General features: G+C 41.4%; 1 protein-coding gene across 2 annotated transcripts in view; it reads left to right on the top strand.

Annotated features, from left to right (window-relative positions):
• Positions 1 to 16,761, top strand: part of LOC140458248 (A disintegrin and metalloproteinase with thrombospondin motifs 20) — a 378,126-nt gene that overhangs the window by 147,147 nt on the left and 214,218 nt on the right. For both annotated transcript variants that reach the window (XM_072552607.1, XM_072552608.1), the window contains 2 exons: positions 1,727 to 1,832; positions 14,499 to 14,645. In XM_072552607.1, the coding sequence (XP_072408708.1) occupies positions 1,727 to 1,832; positions 14,499 to 14,645 (253 nt within the window). The remainder of the gene's footprint in view (positions 1 to 1,726; positions 1,833 to 14,498; positions 14,646 to 16,761) is intronic.

Here is a 16,761-nt window from a genome sequence, read left to right as displayed (position 1 = left end):
CTCTTTGTAGCATGTTATCACAGAGGGTGGACTCCAATTTGATTTGGTTGGTATTATTGTGGACTTAAGAATTGCCACTGTCATTTATTGGAAGCGGGAAAAAACTTGTAAAGATTCTTCTTCTGATTCCTGCACTGCTATTGTGGAATTTCCCATGGATTTATTCTTGACTCCCCCTCTTTATTCTTTTCATCTTTCATGCAACCTTTCAGTGAATTCAACTGAAGGTATACGTTGGTTTAAAATGTTACCAAGACAACATCCAGTCTTGAATGCTGTAATTTCCTGCAGTTAAACATTCAGAGAATTAAAACCATTGCTATCAGTCCCTGCCACAAACATTGTTCTCTCAGCATCAATTTCATGCTCCTTCACTCATTAATCACAATCTGAACACTGAGCTGAAATTTCACCTTCATATCTTTCCCATCACCAAGGTTGTCTACTTTTATCTCATTGTATCTTCTGTCTATTCCATCTCAGCTCATCTGCTACTGACACCTGTACTTTGTCCAGCCTCAACTATTCAATTACTCCGGTAGCCAGTCCCCCAAGTGTCACAACTCATGATGCCCACATCCCCGATTTGTATCCATTGTATCTGTTTTCCCTGAGAAGCCAGAAATCGTGTTGCATTAATGTCTTTCCTTTTTAACTTGAGCTAAATTTGTATATTCCAGAACAGACCTGAGCCTGGGGCATGAACTCTAGCTTTATTTTTCAAAGCCCAATGTTTAATTCACTCCTGATGGTTATTTGAAAAACTCCACTATGCCTAATCCACCATGTTTTCAAATAAAGGCGACGCTTTGGTGTAATATTCAATTAAGAATGTTTTCTGTTCCTCGTTAATACTACTTATATCGAGGTGAAGATTGTGCTATCGTTCTCTAAGGAAGCTTATGGTGGAAAGTAATTTGGAAGAGACATGTACAAATCCTGAAATTACTTTTCTTTCCTGCTGGTTTATCAAAATGCAAATGTTAATGCAAAACCCCCATGTAATTCCTTCCAATCACCACAAGCTGCAATGCTCCTGAGTGAAGGGAAGGAACTCTCCTATTGTTGAAGGTCACCAGCAAAAAAAAACACACTTTGTAAGATATTGAAGGCCAACCTATTCCTATGGAATTTGACATTATTGAGTAGGACAAGTGAAGGGAGCAGTGGGGAGAGGATTTGGGCAAAGGAATTTTTCTAACTTTGGGTTGCAAAGGATCCAAGAGGGCTGGTACAATATATAGAAACATACTGGTTTTGTTTGGTCAATTGGATTGATGATGATAAATAATACTTATAACTGGCAGTGAACTCTTAAAAAGAATGGTATTATAGACATTTTGATTTGCCAGACAATAGAAGTTAAACTATTTCTGTCTGTGATGGTGTGAGAACATTCAGACCTCGTGTATGTAGGGTTCCCTGCATCACTGGACTCATGTTCCACTGTGCGAAAAACAGATTAGAATAAGTTGGTGTGACACTTTGCACAAAGAGGGAAGATTAGAAAGAAAATGACCAGTAGCTATCTTGATAGTTTATCTTTAACTTAGTTTTATGTGCCACCTATTCAGCCAAAGGCATATGTAGTACACAGGGGTGGTTATAAAAGTGCCAGAATATTTCTGTCCAAGGCAAACAACTCTAACTCTTACTGTCCTTATGCTCTCATAAAGCTCTGGCTCACTGTTATTAAACTTAAACTGCATGTTCCCATTCTTTTCAGGATTAGCAGAACTTGGTACAATGTGCGATCCATATCGCAGCTGCTCCATTAGTGAGGAGAACGGTCTAAGTGCTGCCTTCACTATAGCTCACGAATTGGGACATGTGTAAGTAATTTTACTGTCTATAGGGCTGATGTCTCTCTGATAATTGTGCTATTTAAGTTTTTTGCAACTGGATATGATCGAGGCAATGGTCAGACATGATATGAAATTATGTTTAGCCGCATGACATTTACTATTTTCTTGCTGAAAATTTTTGTTTTCCTCCTTTTACTTTACACATGCACCTGCCAAATTACAGGCCTGCATCCTACTGATCTTTACTAGTTAACTTGGAGTCTCTCTGTTATTTAATTTTCTTTCCTCTCAGATGTAATGTGATAATTACATGGCTTTGAAACCGGTTTAACCAGAAAATAGGACTTTTGATTAAAGAACTTTTAGGTATGAAATTTAAGATCTTAACTTTAATTGTTTTACATGTGGCAATATTAAAGAAACTATTAAAAGTTGTTTTTAGCAAACACCAGAATGGGAAAATGTGTCAATTTAAAACAACTCAAAATGATATTGAATTGTTGATGTTAATTTATTCAGGGAGGTGAATTGCCTCCTCTGATTCACCGTCGGTCTGCAACAAAACTTGAACAGCTAATCTGTTCTCAAACCGTGCCAAGGGGACACAAGCTGCTTTTATGTAATCTCTACTTGTAATCGTACCTTGTGAAATTCTTTACCATTCTAGGGAATCTGTGTTGAACTCCTGCCAAAGCTAACACCCTTTCTAAAGTGCAATAGGCAGAACTACAACAGTACACCAGATATGGTTTAACCACAGCTTTGTAAAGCTAGATATTCCTCTTCTCATATTCAAGCCTTCTAGTTATTGAAGCTACCACTCCATTAGTTTTTAAAAAAATATACTTTAATGGGTGGCACGGTGGCTCAGTGGTTAGCGCTGCTGCTTCTCAGCTCCAAGGTCCCAGGTTCGATTCCAGCCTTGGGTGACTGTCTGTGTGGAGTTTGCACGTTCTCCCCATGTCTACATGGGTTTCCTCCGGGTGCTCCGGTTTCCTCCCACAGTCCAAAGATGTGGGGGTCAGGTGAATTAGCCATGCTAAATTGCCCATAGTGTTAGCTGCATTAGTCAGAGGGAAATGGGTCTGGGTGGGTTACTCTTCGGAGGGTCGGTGTGGACTGGTTAGGCCGAAGGGCCTGTTTCCACACTCTAGGGAATCTAATCTATTGAACAATACATTTTTAAATATTACAACCAATACAAACCAACACAATTCAAAACAATACAAAAAAAAGCACCAAAAAAGTTTTTAAAAACCCAAACTTCCCTCATGTACAGATATATAAATATGTATATTAAAAAATATAATAACCCCAATTACTTAACTAAATAAATAATGACTAACAACAAACTAATAAATAATAATAATACAGCTCAGCCAAACAAAACACTAACACTCAAATATTGAGAGCATTACTTTTCACCTATCCATACGTTCGCAGTTCCCCCTCTCTGGATATTAGACTTGCAAAACACAATCATTGTGGCGATATAAAAACCCTTGTTGGTGTGGCAGACAAATCTGTATTCCAAAAAGGGCTGCCATGTCTTATAGAAATTCTCAGTTTTGTGGTGTACCATACTTGAGAAAATCCAAGGGATTATGCTCCGTAACAATCTTCTGCCAACCCGACAGGCCCGGGGGATTTTCGAATACCTAACCTAACAAGGTATTCTTTCTTGCGCAGAAAGTGAAGATGTGGAAATTTTTTTTCTTATGCACGTCTACAGGCAACACACTGGGCAGACCAAGTAGAAGAGAGATCGGGTCCTTCTCCACCCTTACACTCAAAGTTCCCTCCATTGCACCCACCACAGCGCTTCAGTATGTTTTAAGCCTATCACAGGATTAGAGACAATGGGTAAGAGTGCCCGTACCAACTTCACACTTGGGACATGTTAAAGATACCCCTAGTTTAAATTTTGACAAACCATCCAGAGCCAAATGGACCCTGTGGAGAATCTTCAACTGTAAGGCTTGGGTCCTATTGCAAATTGATATCTTTCTTGCATTTTCCCAAATATCTTCCCATGCCTCTAAGGAGGCCTCAAAACCTAGCTGTCTCTCCCACACCCTGCAGAGTCAATCAAACTCAACTGAGGGCCCCCCCACCCCACCAATTGATGACATAAAGTGCTGACAGAAAGTGTACTCTTAGCACTGAGCACCCTCCTCTCTGTGTCAGATTTGTAGGCATTGGTCAAAAGTGTAGTCTTTTTTTTGAATAAAATCCCTAACTTGAAAAATTGAAAGAGGTCTTTGTTAGATAGCTCGTATTCCCGTGCTAACTGATCGAAGGACAAAAGTGTCTCCCTCAAATCAATCGCCCATGCAAGACACACCCCTAGTTGCCCAAGGTTTGAATCCTGAATCCATTATCCCCGGTTGAAAACCTGGCATACCCATTACAGGTGTTAAAAAAAAGATGTTTTGCCAATATTGCCTTCCCTCTGCCGAATTGCCCTCCATGCTTTAACAATATTAATAACTATTGGGTTATGGCAATATTCCTTAACTGTCTTCATTTTGTCCAAAGACAGCAGGCTAGTAAGGGGGCACCTTGCCCGAGATGTTTCGATATCTAACCATATTGAAAGAGGGTCCCCACAAGCCCAATCACTTAGGTAAGCTAAAAGCCAGCTTAGTTGATAGTTGTTAATGTCCGGGAGATCCACTCCCCCCAGTCTATGAGGTAATTGCAGTTTAGCTAATTTAATAAGGGGCCGCTTACGATGCCAAATAAAAGAGCTGGACCAGCCATTCAGTCTCCTGAACGTTTGCTAATCGAAAATCAGGGGAAGCATCCGCATAGGTTACAACAAATGGGGGGGGAATATTCATCTTAATAAGCACTAGCAGACCTAACCATGAGACTGGAAGTGCCTCCCGCCTTTTGAAGGTATTGTTTGATTTTGTCGAATAATTGAACAAAATTAGCTTTAAAGGACTGGAGTAATGAATGTGCCCAAATACATAACCCCACTGTGACCATTTAAATGGGAATTGAAATTCGCCCTCCAGACCTAGCACCTTCGTAAGACCACTCATAGGCATAGCCTCTGATTTTACAAAATTAATCTTGTACCTGAAAATGGTGCCAAACGAGTTGATGTATTGGATCAGGTGAGGCACTGAAACTGCTGATTTTGACAAAAAGAAATCAATATAATTTTGTCCCCACTTCTGGAGCTGATATATTAGGATCCCTTCGAATAACCTCCACCAACGGTTCAATCACCAACGTAAAAAGCAATTGCGAAAGGGGACACCCCTCCCCGCTACCCCTGAAAATGTTAAAATTGCTTAATCGTACCCCATTGGTGATGACCGCAGTGAGAGGGTCACTGTAGAGAACCTTTACCCATCTTATAAAGACTTCGCCCAAGCCAAACCACTCCAGAGTACAAAAAAGATACGGCCACTCAACTCTGTTCAAATGCCTTCTCTGCATCTAGAGAAATTACTAATCCCTGTATTGACTGTTGTTGATATGCTTGAATTACATTAAGCAGCCTCCTAACATTATTGGAGGATTTGCGACCCTTTACGAAGTCCATTTGGTCCTCTTTAACAATAGAAGGTAACACAGTCTCCAGCCTTAATGCGAGAGTCTTAGAGAGGATTTTAAGGTCCATATTTAGAAGTAAAATGAGCCAGTAAGAAGCACGGTGCTCCGAGACCTTCCTTTTTTTTAAGAATAAGTGAAACATTGGCCTCTCTTAGAGATGACGGGAGATGATCATGACTGTACAAGTCATTGAACATGTTGAGCATTGGGCCTGACAATATGCTTATAAATTCCTTATAGAATGCACTGGGAGGTCCATCAGGATTGGGCGCCTTTCCACTCTGAAGCTGCTTCACAGCCTCCTGCATATCTTGCTCTGATAAAGTGGACATTGAGAAAAGATTCTTGTTCGGGGGTTATACCTGGGAGCTCCAGATTCTTATAAAAGGACTCCATCTTGGCCCTCCCCTCCTCACAACCCTCAGATTGGTATAACACAGAGTAAATTCTCTGGAATGCAACATTAATCTTTTTTGGAATCACATGTTAGGTTCCCAGACCCTTCCTTAATTGACGTTCTGTCTTGAGGGGCACTCCTTTTCCTGGCAAGATATGTCAAGTATTTGCCTGGCTTGTCACCATGCTCATATAACCTTTGTTTTGCAAAAGTAAGCTCCTTCTTTGCTGTCTACATGAGCATGGAATTCAATGCAGACTGCAGCGCTGTAATCCTCTGCAGCTTGGCCAATGAGGGCCTGTCAAAGTAAGCCTTCTCGGCTGCCTTCAACCATGCTTCGAGGAGGAGACGTTGCTGCTCGCCCTTCTGCCACTTCCTACTGGTGGAGTCAGAAATAACTAACCCTCTGACATAGACTTTGGCAGTTTCCCAAAGGGCGAAGTGGGCGGCACGGTGGCACAGTGGTTAGCACTGCTGCCTCACAGCGCCTGAGACCTGGGTTCAATTCCCGCCTCAGGCGACTGACTGTGTGGAGTTTGCACGTTCTCCCCGTGTCTGCGTGGGTTTCCTCCGGGTGCTCCGGTTTCCTCCCACAGTCCAAAGATGTGCAGGTCAGGTGAATTGGCCATGCTAAATTGCCCATAGTGTTAGGTAAGGGGTAGATGTAGATGTAGGGGTATGGGTGGGTTACGCTTCGGCGGGGCGGTGTGGACTTGTTGGGCCGAAGGGCCTGTTTCCACACTGTAAGTAATCTAATCTAATCTAATCTACTAACCAAGCCTGAGTTAATGTCTAGGAAAGCCCGAAATTCCCTGGAGACATACTTCACAAACTTATTATCCTTGAGGATAAAGGGATCCATTCACCAGTGCCTCGGGCCCACTATAGTATCCTTAATTTTAACCAACAGGTACACTGGAGCTGGTAATTGAGATGGTAATATTACCAGTGGTACAAGATGTCATCAAGTTCAGGGTTGCCACGGGGGTCAGAAAAAAATCATTGGACATTGGAAAAAAACGTAAGTTCCTGCCTGTCAGGTGGAGACACCTCCAGACGTCCACCAACCCTAACTCCATACACAGATCCACTAATTGTTTAGTTTGTACAGACATCCTTTGGGCAACCTGTCTACCGTGGATGCATAAGATGATTAAAATCTCCCCCTTTAACAAAGAGAGAAATAAGGAAGGAGAGGTCAAATATCAAGGTAAGCTAGCCAGTAATATTAGAAATGATAGTAAAAGTTTCTTTCAATACATAAGAAACAAATGAGAGGCAAAAGTAGAGACTTGACCGCTCCAAATTGATGCTGGAAGGCTAGTGATGGGAGATAAGGAAATAGCTGAAGAACGTAATAAATACTTTGTGTCAGTCTTCACAGTGGAAGACATTAGTAATATCCTAACGATTAAGGAGATTCAAGGGGCAGAGTTGGTGGCCACTACAAAGGAGAAAGTACATGATAAGCTAAAAGGTCTAAAAACTGATAAATCTCCTGGCCCATCTGAGAGTTCTGAGGGAGGTGGCTGAAGAAATAGTGGAGGCATTGGTTGTGATCTTTCAAAAATCACTGAAGTCAGGGAAAGTCCCAAATGATTTGAAAATGGCTGTTGTAACCCCTTGTTCAAGAAAGGATCAAGACAAAAGATGGAAAATTAGAGGCCGATTTGCCTAACCTCGGCTGTTGGTAAAATTCTAGAATCTATAGCTAAGGATGGGGTTTCTAAATTATTGGAAGTGCTGAGTCAAATTAGAACAAGTCATCATGGATTTAGTAAGGGGAGGTCGTGCCTGACAAACCTGTTAGATTTCTTTGAAGAGGTAACAAGTATGTTAGACCAGGGAAACCCAGTGGATGTAATCTACCTAGACTTCCAAAAGGCCTTTGATAAGGTGCCTCATGGGAGGCTGCTGAGTAAGTTGAGGGCTCATGGTGTTTGAGGTGAGCTACTGGCATTGATTGAGGATTGGCTGTCTGACAGAGGGCAGAGAGTTAGGATAAAAGGTTCTTTTTTGGAATGGCAGCTGGTGACAAGTGGTGTCCCGCAGGGTTCAGTGTTGGGGCCCTAGCTGTTCACTTTATATATTAATGATTGGGATTTAGGAACTGGGGGCATTCTGGCTAAGTTCGTTGATGATACAAAGTTAGTTTAACAGGCAGGTAGTTCTGAGGAGGTAGGGAGGCTGCAGAAAGATTTAGACAATTAAGGGGAATGGTCCAAGAAATGGCTGATGAAATTCAGTGTGAGCAAATGCGAGATCTTGCACTTTGGAAAAGAGAACACAAGCATGGAGTATTTTACAAATGGTGAAAAAAATCATAAAGCCAAGCTACAAAGAGATCTGGGAGCACCTAGTTCAGGATTCTCTAAAGGTTGACTTGCAGATTGAGTCCGTGGTTAAGAAAGCAAATGTAATGTTGTCATTTATTTCAAGAGGGTTGGAATGTAAAAGTAGTGAGGTGCTACTAAGACTTTATAAAGATCTGGTTAGACCCCATTTTGAATACTGTGTCTAGTTTTGGGCCCCATACCTAAGAAAGGACATACTGGCACCGGACTGTGTCCAGCAGAGATTCACATGGATGATCCCTGGAATGGTAGGCCTAGCATAGGATGAACGGCTGAGGATCCTGGGATTGCAATCATTAGAGTTTAAAAGGTTGAGGGGAGATCTAATAGAAACTTGCACGATAATGCATGGCCAGGGTGGACGCTGGAAAATTGTTTCCATCAGGCTGGGATATTAGGACTTGTGGGCACAGCCTTAGAATTAGAGGGGTCAATTTAGAATGGAAATGAGGAGACATTTCTTCAGCCAGAGTCCAGTGGGCCTGTGGAATTCACTGCCATGGAGCGCAGTGGAAGCTGGGCGTTGAATGTCTTCAAGGCAGAGATTGATAAATTCTTAATCTCACAATGAATTAAGGGATCTGGGGAGAGTGTGGGTAAGTGGCGTTGAAATGCCCATCAGCCATGATAGGATGGCAGAGTGGACTCGATGAGCCGAATGGCCTTACTTCCACTCCTATTTCCTATGTCTTATGGATTTGCTGGGACTCGAGACTGATCAATTTAGAGAACACTTCTACTAGAAATTTGAGGAGATGGTCCAGAAGGCAATAGACATTTAAAACACGATATTCTTCCTCATTTATCAGGGCTTTGAGGATTACAAACCTCCCATGTGTGTCTATAACACACTCCAGTAACTTAAATGAGAGATTCCTCCTAACCAATATAGCCACACCCCTACTTCTAATATGAAAAGATGAAAGGTAAATCCAATCAAAGCCATTCTGCTTTCATTTCAAATGCTCCCTCTCATCCAAGTGTGTCTTCTGTAATAAAGCAATATCCACCTTTTCCTTTCTAAGACTTGAGAGTACCTTCTTCCTCTTAATTGGTGAGTGACTCCCCTTGATGTTCCAGGTATACCATTTAATCAAGTCATTAGCCATAACCTTCTGCAGTAACGTTGAGATTCCAGAGAGGAACAACTCAAATTACAAATCGCCGAGCCTTAGTATCGCAAGATCCATCGAACATAAAAACTACATAAACTAAAACCACTACTGTCAACAAACTTACAAAGCTATCAAAGGTTATATACAACAAAAAACAAAACAAAAAATCAACATATAAAGCGCCATTGGTGCTGAAAAGGGGAACTCGCCCCCTGCCCAAAGGAGGCATCTACACACCCAAGGACCCAACTTTCCATCCTGCTGCCAATACTGCAGTCAGGGCACTTAAATACCTGAACCAGGCATAAACAGCCCGTAAGTTGGCATCTAGCCACCCAACCATTTTCCCTCCTCCTAGCTAGAGCCGCACCACAAACACAAGTTAAAAAGAAAGAAAATACACCATGAAATGACAATGTGACCAAAGAAATTTTGAAAAAAAAGGGTAAGTACCCCACCCTTCTTTTGGTATAACTTAACTTAGAAATTGAAAGTACATTTTCCAACTGCCCCTGAGCATAGTTTAGACCAGATTATTATCAATTAGAAAAAGGAAAAGAAAGCCCCGGACTTCCTCTTTTTTTAAAAAAGAAACACAGAGACATATCCAAACAACACTACTACTTGTACATACTTAATTGTTCAGATGAAGTTAATTTGTCCACAAAGTCACTTGCCTTCTCCAATGTGTGAAAGAGAGGTACAGATCCATCTAAGGTGATCCAAAGCACCATCGGATGCCTCAGAATCCCAAGATCCCTCAGTCTTCTCTTGACATTCTCATAGGAGTTTCTTTTCCACATCACCATCGCTGAGAAGTCCTGGAAGAACGTGATCTTCGAGCTCTTGTAAACTAGGGCCTTTGGATCCTTCCCCTGGACTCTGGAAGCCTCCATGATTCTCTCCTTATCTCTATTGTGATGAAACCGCACAAAGATAGGCCTGGATCCTATACTTGGAGGAGCCAATATCAGTTTCCACCACTGTGACTCTGTGTTCTACCTCATCCAGGCAAAAGTGAGGACTGCAGATGCTGAAGATTAGAGTCAAGATTAGAGTGGTGCTGGAAATGCACAGCAGGTCAGGCAATATCTGAGGAACAGGAAAATCGATATTTCGGGTAGGAGCCCTTCATCAGGAATGAGCCTTCATTCTTGATGAAGGGTTCCTGCCCAAAACATTGATTTTCCTGTTCCTTGGATGCCGCCTGACTTGCCGCCAATCTTGGTTCTACCTCATCCGTCCATTTCTCCAGGTCTCCCAGCTGCTGTTCATGCTTCTGCAACATGATCGAGGTTGGGACCAGCTTCTCCTCGATCTGCTTGCCCAACATCTCGCGAGATTTTGCGAGCTCCTTCTCCAGCACCTGGTAAGAAATAGAGTCCGAGTATCCTACAGCCTGGGCCGCGGGCCCGGCCTCGGACACCTCCTTCCTTCTTTGGCATCCCTGGATGGCGAAAACCAAGGAGGTTGCGCTTTGCCCATTTCCACGACATTTCCAGAGTCCCAGGATATCGCAATGGTCCAGGTAGGGTGGGATAGGACTTTGTCCCACTTGCGATATGGTGTGGAGCTCTGCAAGGTGATCTTCCTAGATTGCCACCATCTTGGATCCCATTAATTTTTTTTATTTTAATCTTTAGCCTGTTTGCTATTGCTTAGTGATTTGTGTACGTAGCTTCTTAAATCTCACTGGCCTGTTCTTAACTTGTCATCATTTAAATATTACTCAGTTCTTTTTTTTTCCAAACTTACCTCCCATTTGCTTGTGTTGAAATCCTTCTGTTCCTGGATTGCCATCAATCTTTATATAATATGTTGCAAATGTGCACATATGGTTTCTATTGTAACATCAAAGTCATTAATAAGTATGAACACAGGTCATTGTGAACTTTTATTTTACAATTCATTCATGGAATGTAGCATTGCTGGTTAAGTCAGTATTTTAAGGCCATCTCTGCTTGTCCTGAACTGAAATGGCTTGCTCGGCCATTTCAGGGGGCAGTTAAGAATCAACAATGCTGTCTGAAGTCACATATTGGGCCAGGAATGGCAGATTTTCTTCCTTACAGGGCATTATGTGAACCAGATGGGTTTTAAAATAATAATCGATGCATAGTCACCATTGGGTTAGCTTTTAATTGTTGAATTCAATTATCACCATTCTGTCATTAGAGGGATTTGAACCCAAGTTTCCAGAGCATTACCCTGTGTTTCTGGATTACCAGTGACATTACCTCTCCTCTCTCCCCTGTTTGGAACATCCTTCCAATTCAAAACATACCCATTATGCTCATTCTGTAATTTACCTTCAAGCTTCCAATCCAGGGAGTCATTTCTCTTCACTTTTTCATGTGCTTTAATTTTAGCGAGCAGAGTTTTATGGAGAACCTTATCAAATGGCTCTGGAATTCTGTAAATACTCATTCTTTGGACATTTTCCCTGACTATTACTTGAGTATTCTTTGTAAAATGAGCCTAACCCGAACTGGTTGTCCATCGTGTCTTGACTGTCAAGTAGTCAGAATCAAAACTCTTTCAAGACTGCTTTAATGCGGCTGGACAGCGTTTTTTTGATTAAATTAGATTACCTACAGTATGGAAACAGGCCCTTCAGCTCAACAAGTCCACACCGACCCTCCAAAGAGTAATCCACCCAGACCCATTCCCCTACCCTATATTTACCCCTGACTACAGGCAATTTAGCATGGCCAATCCACCTAACCTGCACATCTTTGGACTATGAGAGGAAACCTATCTAGTATCTGTTGTATGATGGAACTTCACACAGCCACCTTGGTAGATCAGGTAAATTTGCAGCCATTAACCTTTTTTTAGGTTGTGATCTAAGGGACCTGACTGCCCTGATATGGCAGAGAGAAATGACATGGTAGGTTAATGAGAAGAGGCTTTGTTCTTAAATAAGATGTAGTTTATTGCATGATAGCAATCAGCTACAGGTTGCATTAGTAAGACTGACATTTGGCACTGGAGCTATGAGGAAGTCACAGATAGTCGGTCTGTTTCCTTTGAGGTCCAGAGTTGTTCTGCCTTCCTATTCCACTCAACATCACTAACATTGGGTGATGTTTCATGGTCTCCTCATAATTAATCTTTCCAGAGCCTAGCATGTTATATACAAGTATCTAACCGTTCACCTGCAAATTCCTGGTCATTAAAGCATCGCCCTGTCTTGCTATTCCTGGGGATGACAATATTTATTGTCGAACAGGCAGCTCTGTGGTATCTAGGTCAAAATTCTTTCCTACATAGCAAAAGTGATTATACATATTATGAGTTGGCCCTAGATGTAGTACGCCAATTGGGCGGAACGGTGGCACAGTGGTGAGCACTGCTGCCTCGCAGCGCCGGAGACCCGGGTTCAATTCCCGCCTCAGGCGACCGACTGTGTGGAGTTTGCACGTTCTCCCCGTGTCTGCGTGGGTTTCCTCCGGGTGCTCCGGTTTCCTCCCACAGTCCAAAGATGTGCAGGTCAGGTGAATTGGCCATGCTAAATTGCCCGTAGTGTTAGGTAAGGGGTAGATGTAGGGGTATGGGTGGGTTACGCTTCGGCGGGGCGGTGTGGACTTGTTGGGCCGGAGGGCCTGTTTCCACACTGTAAGTAATCTAATCTAAAAATTCGTTACTGTTCCAGATGGGCTATCACAAGCTGTTAGGGTGAGGAAGGATGAACTAGCTTCCCTTCTTTAATTCACTAACAAGATTACAGCAGGGTTTATTTAGGAAGATTCCTTCCCTTGTGGATCTCTTTCTCCTGAACCCAAATGTTTTAGAAGGAGCCAATTTAACCAGGTTTTTATTAATTAACAAAATGTTTATTAATTACCATGTGAGGAAAGAAGTCCTAATTTAACACCTATACGCAGAATAGAAATAAGAGATGAGTACAAAATGCCAAAAGTTTTTTTTAAATGTTACACAGATCATTTTCTGAATTGTTTGTCAAGGCCAGATAAGGTGATATTGCAGTTATTTTTCTGTTGTACTCGTAATTTTGCTGTCAAGTTAAACAGAAGATTTTCGGGAATTCTTGGTTTTTCAGCATGATGGAAGTTATTTGAATCTCAACATTGCATTTTCTCATGCCATACAGTTATATTGTGGATTATGTTTCTCGATGGGTTATTGTAATTGGTACTAGGAGCAATGGTCTCCGTTTCTGATGAACCAATGTGCTGGGCTAAATTAGAGCCAAACATAAACGAGACTGATGTTGAATGTGCAGTGGAAAAACGTATGACAACGTTTCTGAAAATGGAAGGAACATTGCTGTACCCAGTATTACAAACATTGAATAATCTTGACATTATATATTATTGAAGTATTACCGACAACATTTAAACTAACCAATGGTAAAATTCAGATAAGATCAATTTTGCAACCTGCCAATTTTTAAAATTTGCAATTTAAATAAAAATAAAATTAGGTTGTCAAAATAGTCTTTGGCTGTTCACATTGGCCTGATCGGTTTCAGAATACACCTTATCCTCTACTATATGTTCAATGCCATCTAACAGTCAGATATCGGACTGCAGAGTCAAACCCATACAAAAATGAGGACCATTTACAACCATTTGCTAGTTTATAAACAATTGGCAGCATATTTTCAAGTCAAGAAGGTGAATTCTTCTTTCAACTGTTTCTCGATTAATTGTCACCTTGGGTAAGATCCTTGCTCTGAGTCGAAGAGCTCCAAATTTTATAACAACTTGTGGGGTCCAAATTGAGCTTGTGTGATAACATAAACTGGCTCAAAACCTGACCTGCTTCTCAATTCCATTTGCTTCAATAATTGTCAGGTCGAACATAAAGCAGGCCTTCTTTGGGACATAATCATGTTTAAATAATATCTCATCAATCTGTTCAGAGGTGTTATTACATACTTGTAGTGCAGGTGGAGTTTGAACCCAGTTCTCCTAACTCAGAGCTAGGAGTATTACCACTGCACCACAAGGACCTCAGTGTCCTTTGATATGCAATTGCTGGAAATGTGGCTTTACAGAGACAGGAGCATCAGACATTTAATGTTCCTGCACTTGTAAAGCAGCATTTCATCTGACTTATGAGTATAATAATTAAATGCATTTCTCTGTCTTTGTGCATTCAAGTTATTAAATGAAATGTTTGACTAATTTTTTGTGCGAATCCTCCTCTGCTTATACTTTGCTATTGTGTATTCCAACTGTTACATTTGTGTTTTGCATTCATGTCTAGTAAATCATTGTTTAATTTGTAGGTTCAACATGCCTCATGATGATAGCTTCAAATGCAAAGAGGCAGGAATGAAACACCAGTTCCACGTGATGGCTCCAACCTTGAACTACCATACCAGCCCATGGACCTGGTCCAAGTGTAGCCGTAAATATATCACCAACTTTCTGGAGTATGTTTGTTTTAGTTACTCTCCTTGGTTTAATCTTCTAGTGTGTTGAAACGATACATATCACATGAGATGTAGTTTGGGGTAGACCTGAACGAGTACAATTTATCTAGCTGTTTGCAGACAGTGTAATTGGCCAAAAGCCCCTGAAGTTGTCACACACATTTATCAGTGATGGCTTTTATCTTGACAAAATAATCTCTGTTCCTTTGCATGTTTTTGCTGGGCAAAAGGTATCATAGCAACTGCAGAGATGGATTTTCATTGCTATGAAGCTGAGCACTAGCTGCCTTAAAAAGCCTCTTTTCAAGATGGGAAATGTCATTTATAATTAGATTTTCCCCAGACATGACCCTTTGATCTTTTCCCCCTGTGCTCTCTTGATTGTGAACCTTTTACATAAGCTATCCACGTTGATGAGGGAAACTTGGCATCACTTCATTCTTTGGTAGATCGGTGCTAAGGTCTTTTGAAATACAGCAGGCATTTAAGAACTGATAACAATTAAAAGTACAACAAAGTTACATGCAAATGGGACATTTCAGGTCTATCCATAACATGGTAGTCTGCATTTCTGTTTCTCCCTGGAGTGGAACAGGTCAGTGCGCTGACAGTGGTCGAGAGGTGAACCTGTTATCAGGCTTCCAACATTGTGAAATGATTGCAAGATTGTACAAGATTTAAGCCCTTTGTATATCCCCCTTTTACTCTGTGGGAAATAAAACCATTTCCAATCATTACTTTTTCACTGTGCAATGGCTGAGTTCAACAGCTCTGGGAACATGGGATTTAATGTGTGTCTTTGATATTATGATGTGACCGGCAACTGCTTCAACATATTGGATGATGATACTCACCATCCTTTTATTAAAAAATGCCCAGTCTAGCTATAAGATTTCCCAAATTAAAAGCAAACACCATTCTTCCAACTTTCTCTCCTCTCTTTATTTGAAGGTTTGAATTACACTGGAGTACCACACATTGGCACCATGCATTTTCTGGCATTTTGGTCAAGTTTCCATTTCTCACCTGAACCAGTGCTGGTGACCTGTTTGCAAAGTGCACTGCAGCCAAACGTGACTATTTTTTCACCCTTGACAGCTGTATACATTCTCTTTACAGCAGAGGTCACTGGATATTCGTCAACCTTGGGAACCTTTTCAATTGTCATAAAAATGTATTGCATGCATTACCTATATATTGGAACTTGGCAGCATTAGTAACATCGATTCTCCTGCTGCTTGGATGCTGCCTGATCTGCTGTGTTTTCCCAGCACACCACTCTCAACTTTGATCTCCAGCATCTGCAACCTTCACTTTCTCCTAGCATTAGTAGCACCTTGGCTGAGATTAACTGACTTGGCAGTGCAGTTAAATCAGGTACTTTCTATGTCCTGTGGCTTAATGTTCCATCATTTTTTCCCTAATGATTCTTAGTGATGCTAACCTTTTTAGCTATATATAAGAAAATATATTAGAAAAAGCATCAGGAAATGTATCTACATGAAAGCCAATACAATTATTGCAGATAACAACAAGGGAATCAACGCATTTTCTGCACAAGTAGGTGTTTTAAAACAATTTTAGTTTGTTTTTGAACCTTCACTGGGAGGATAGTGTGAAGTAGTTGAAGGATTCAGAGGACTGATGAACTGACAGGCTGTGATACCCCTTCCATACTATTGACCACCTTTTTACTAATGAATTTGACGGTTGCTTCTATAAGCTAAGAAGGTCTCATGGACTTTTACAATATGATAAAGGGAAAGATGCCGTCCATGCCAAGTAATCACTGCATGTCAGTCTAATCTGTGCTCATTGTGACTCCCTGGAGTGGGGTTTCAATTCCGCACCCTCTCGCTCTCAGTTGGAAAAATGCCAAAGAACCAGAGGGTTATGCTGAGAGTTTACGTGAAGATCAAAAATCCACTTTCCTTAGACCTTACAATCAACTTCGCTGTAGGGAAGAGACTGAGAGGAAAATACTTCCCCAGTTGGGAGAAGAGACAAGTAAAAATTGGATTGCCCCAGATCAGTCTCGAGAGCCTCTTGGAAGCTGGTTCAAAAGATACTTTAGCAGAGACGAGACCAAGCTGTGGTGGTTGGTACTGGCTTGCAC

The sequence above is a fragment of the Chiloscyllium punctatum genome, chromosome 32, assembly GCF_047496795.1.
Source record: "Chiloscyllium punctatum isolate Juve2018m chromosome 32, sChiPun1.3, whole genome shotgun sequence".
Lineage (NCBI taxonomy): Eukaryota > Metazoa > Chordata > Chondrichthyes > Orectolobiformes > Hemiscylliidae > Chiloscyllium > Chiloscyllium punctatum.
The sequence above is the reverse complement of the archived record's forward strand: the minus strand, read 5'-3'. Positions and strand labels throughout refer to the sequence as shown.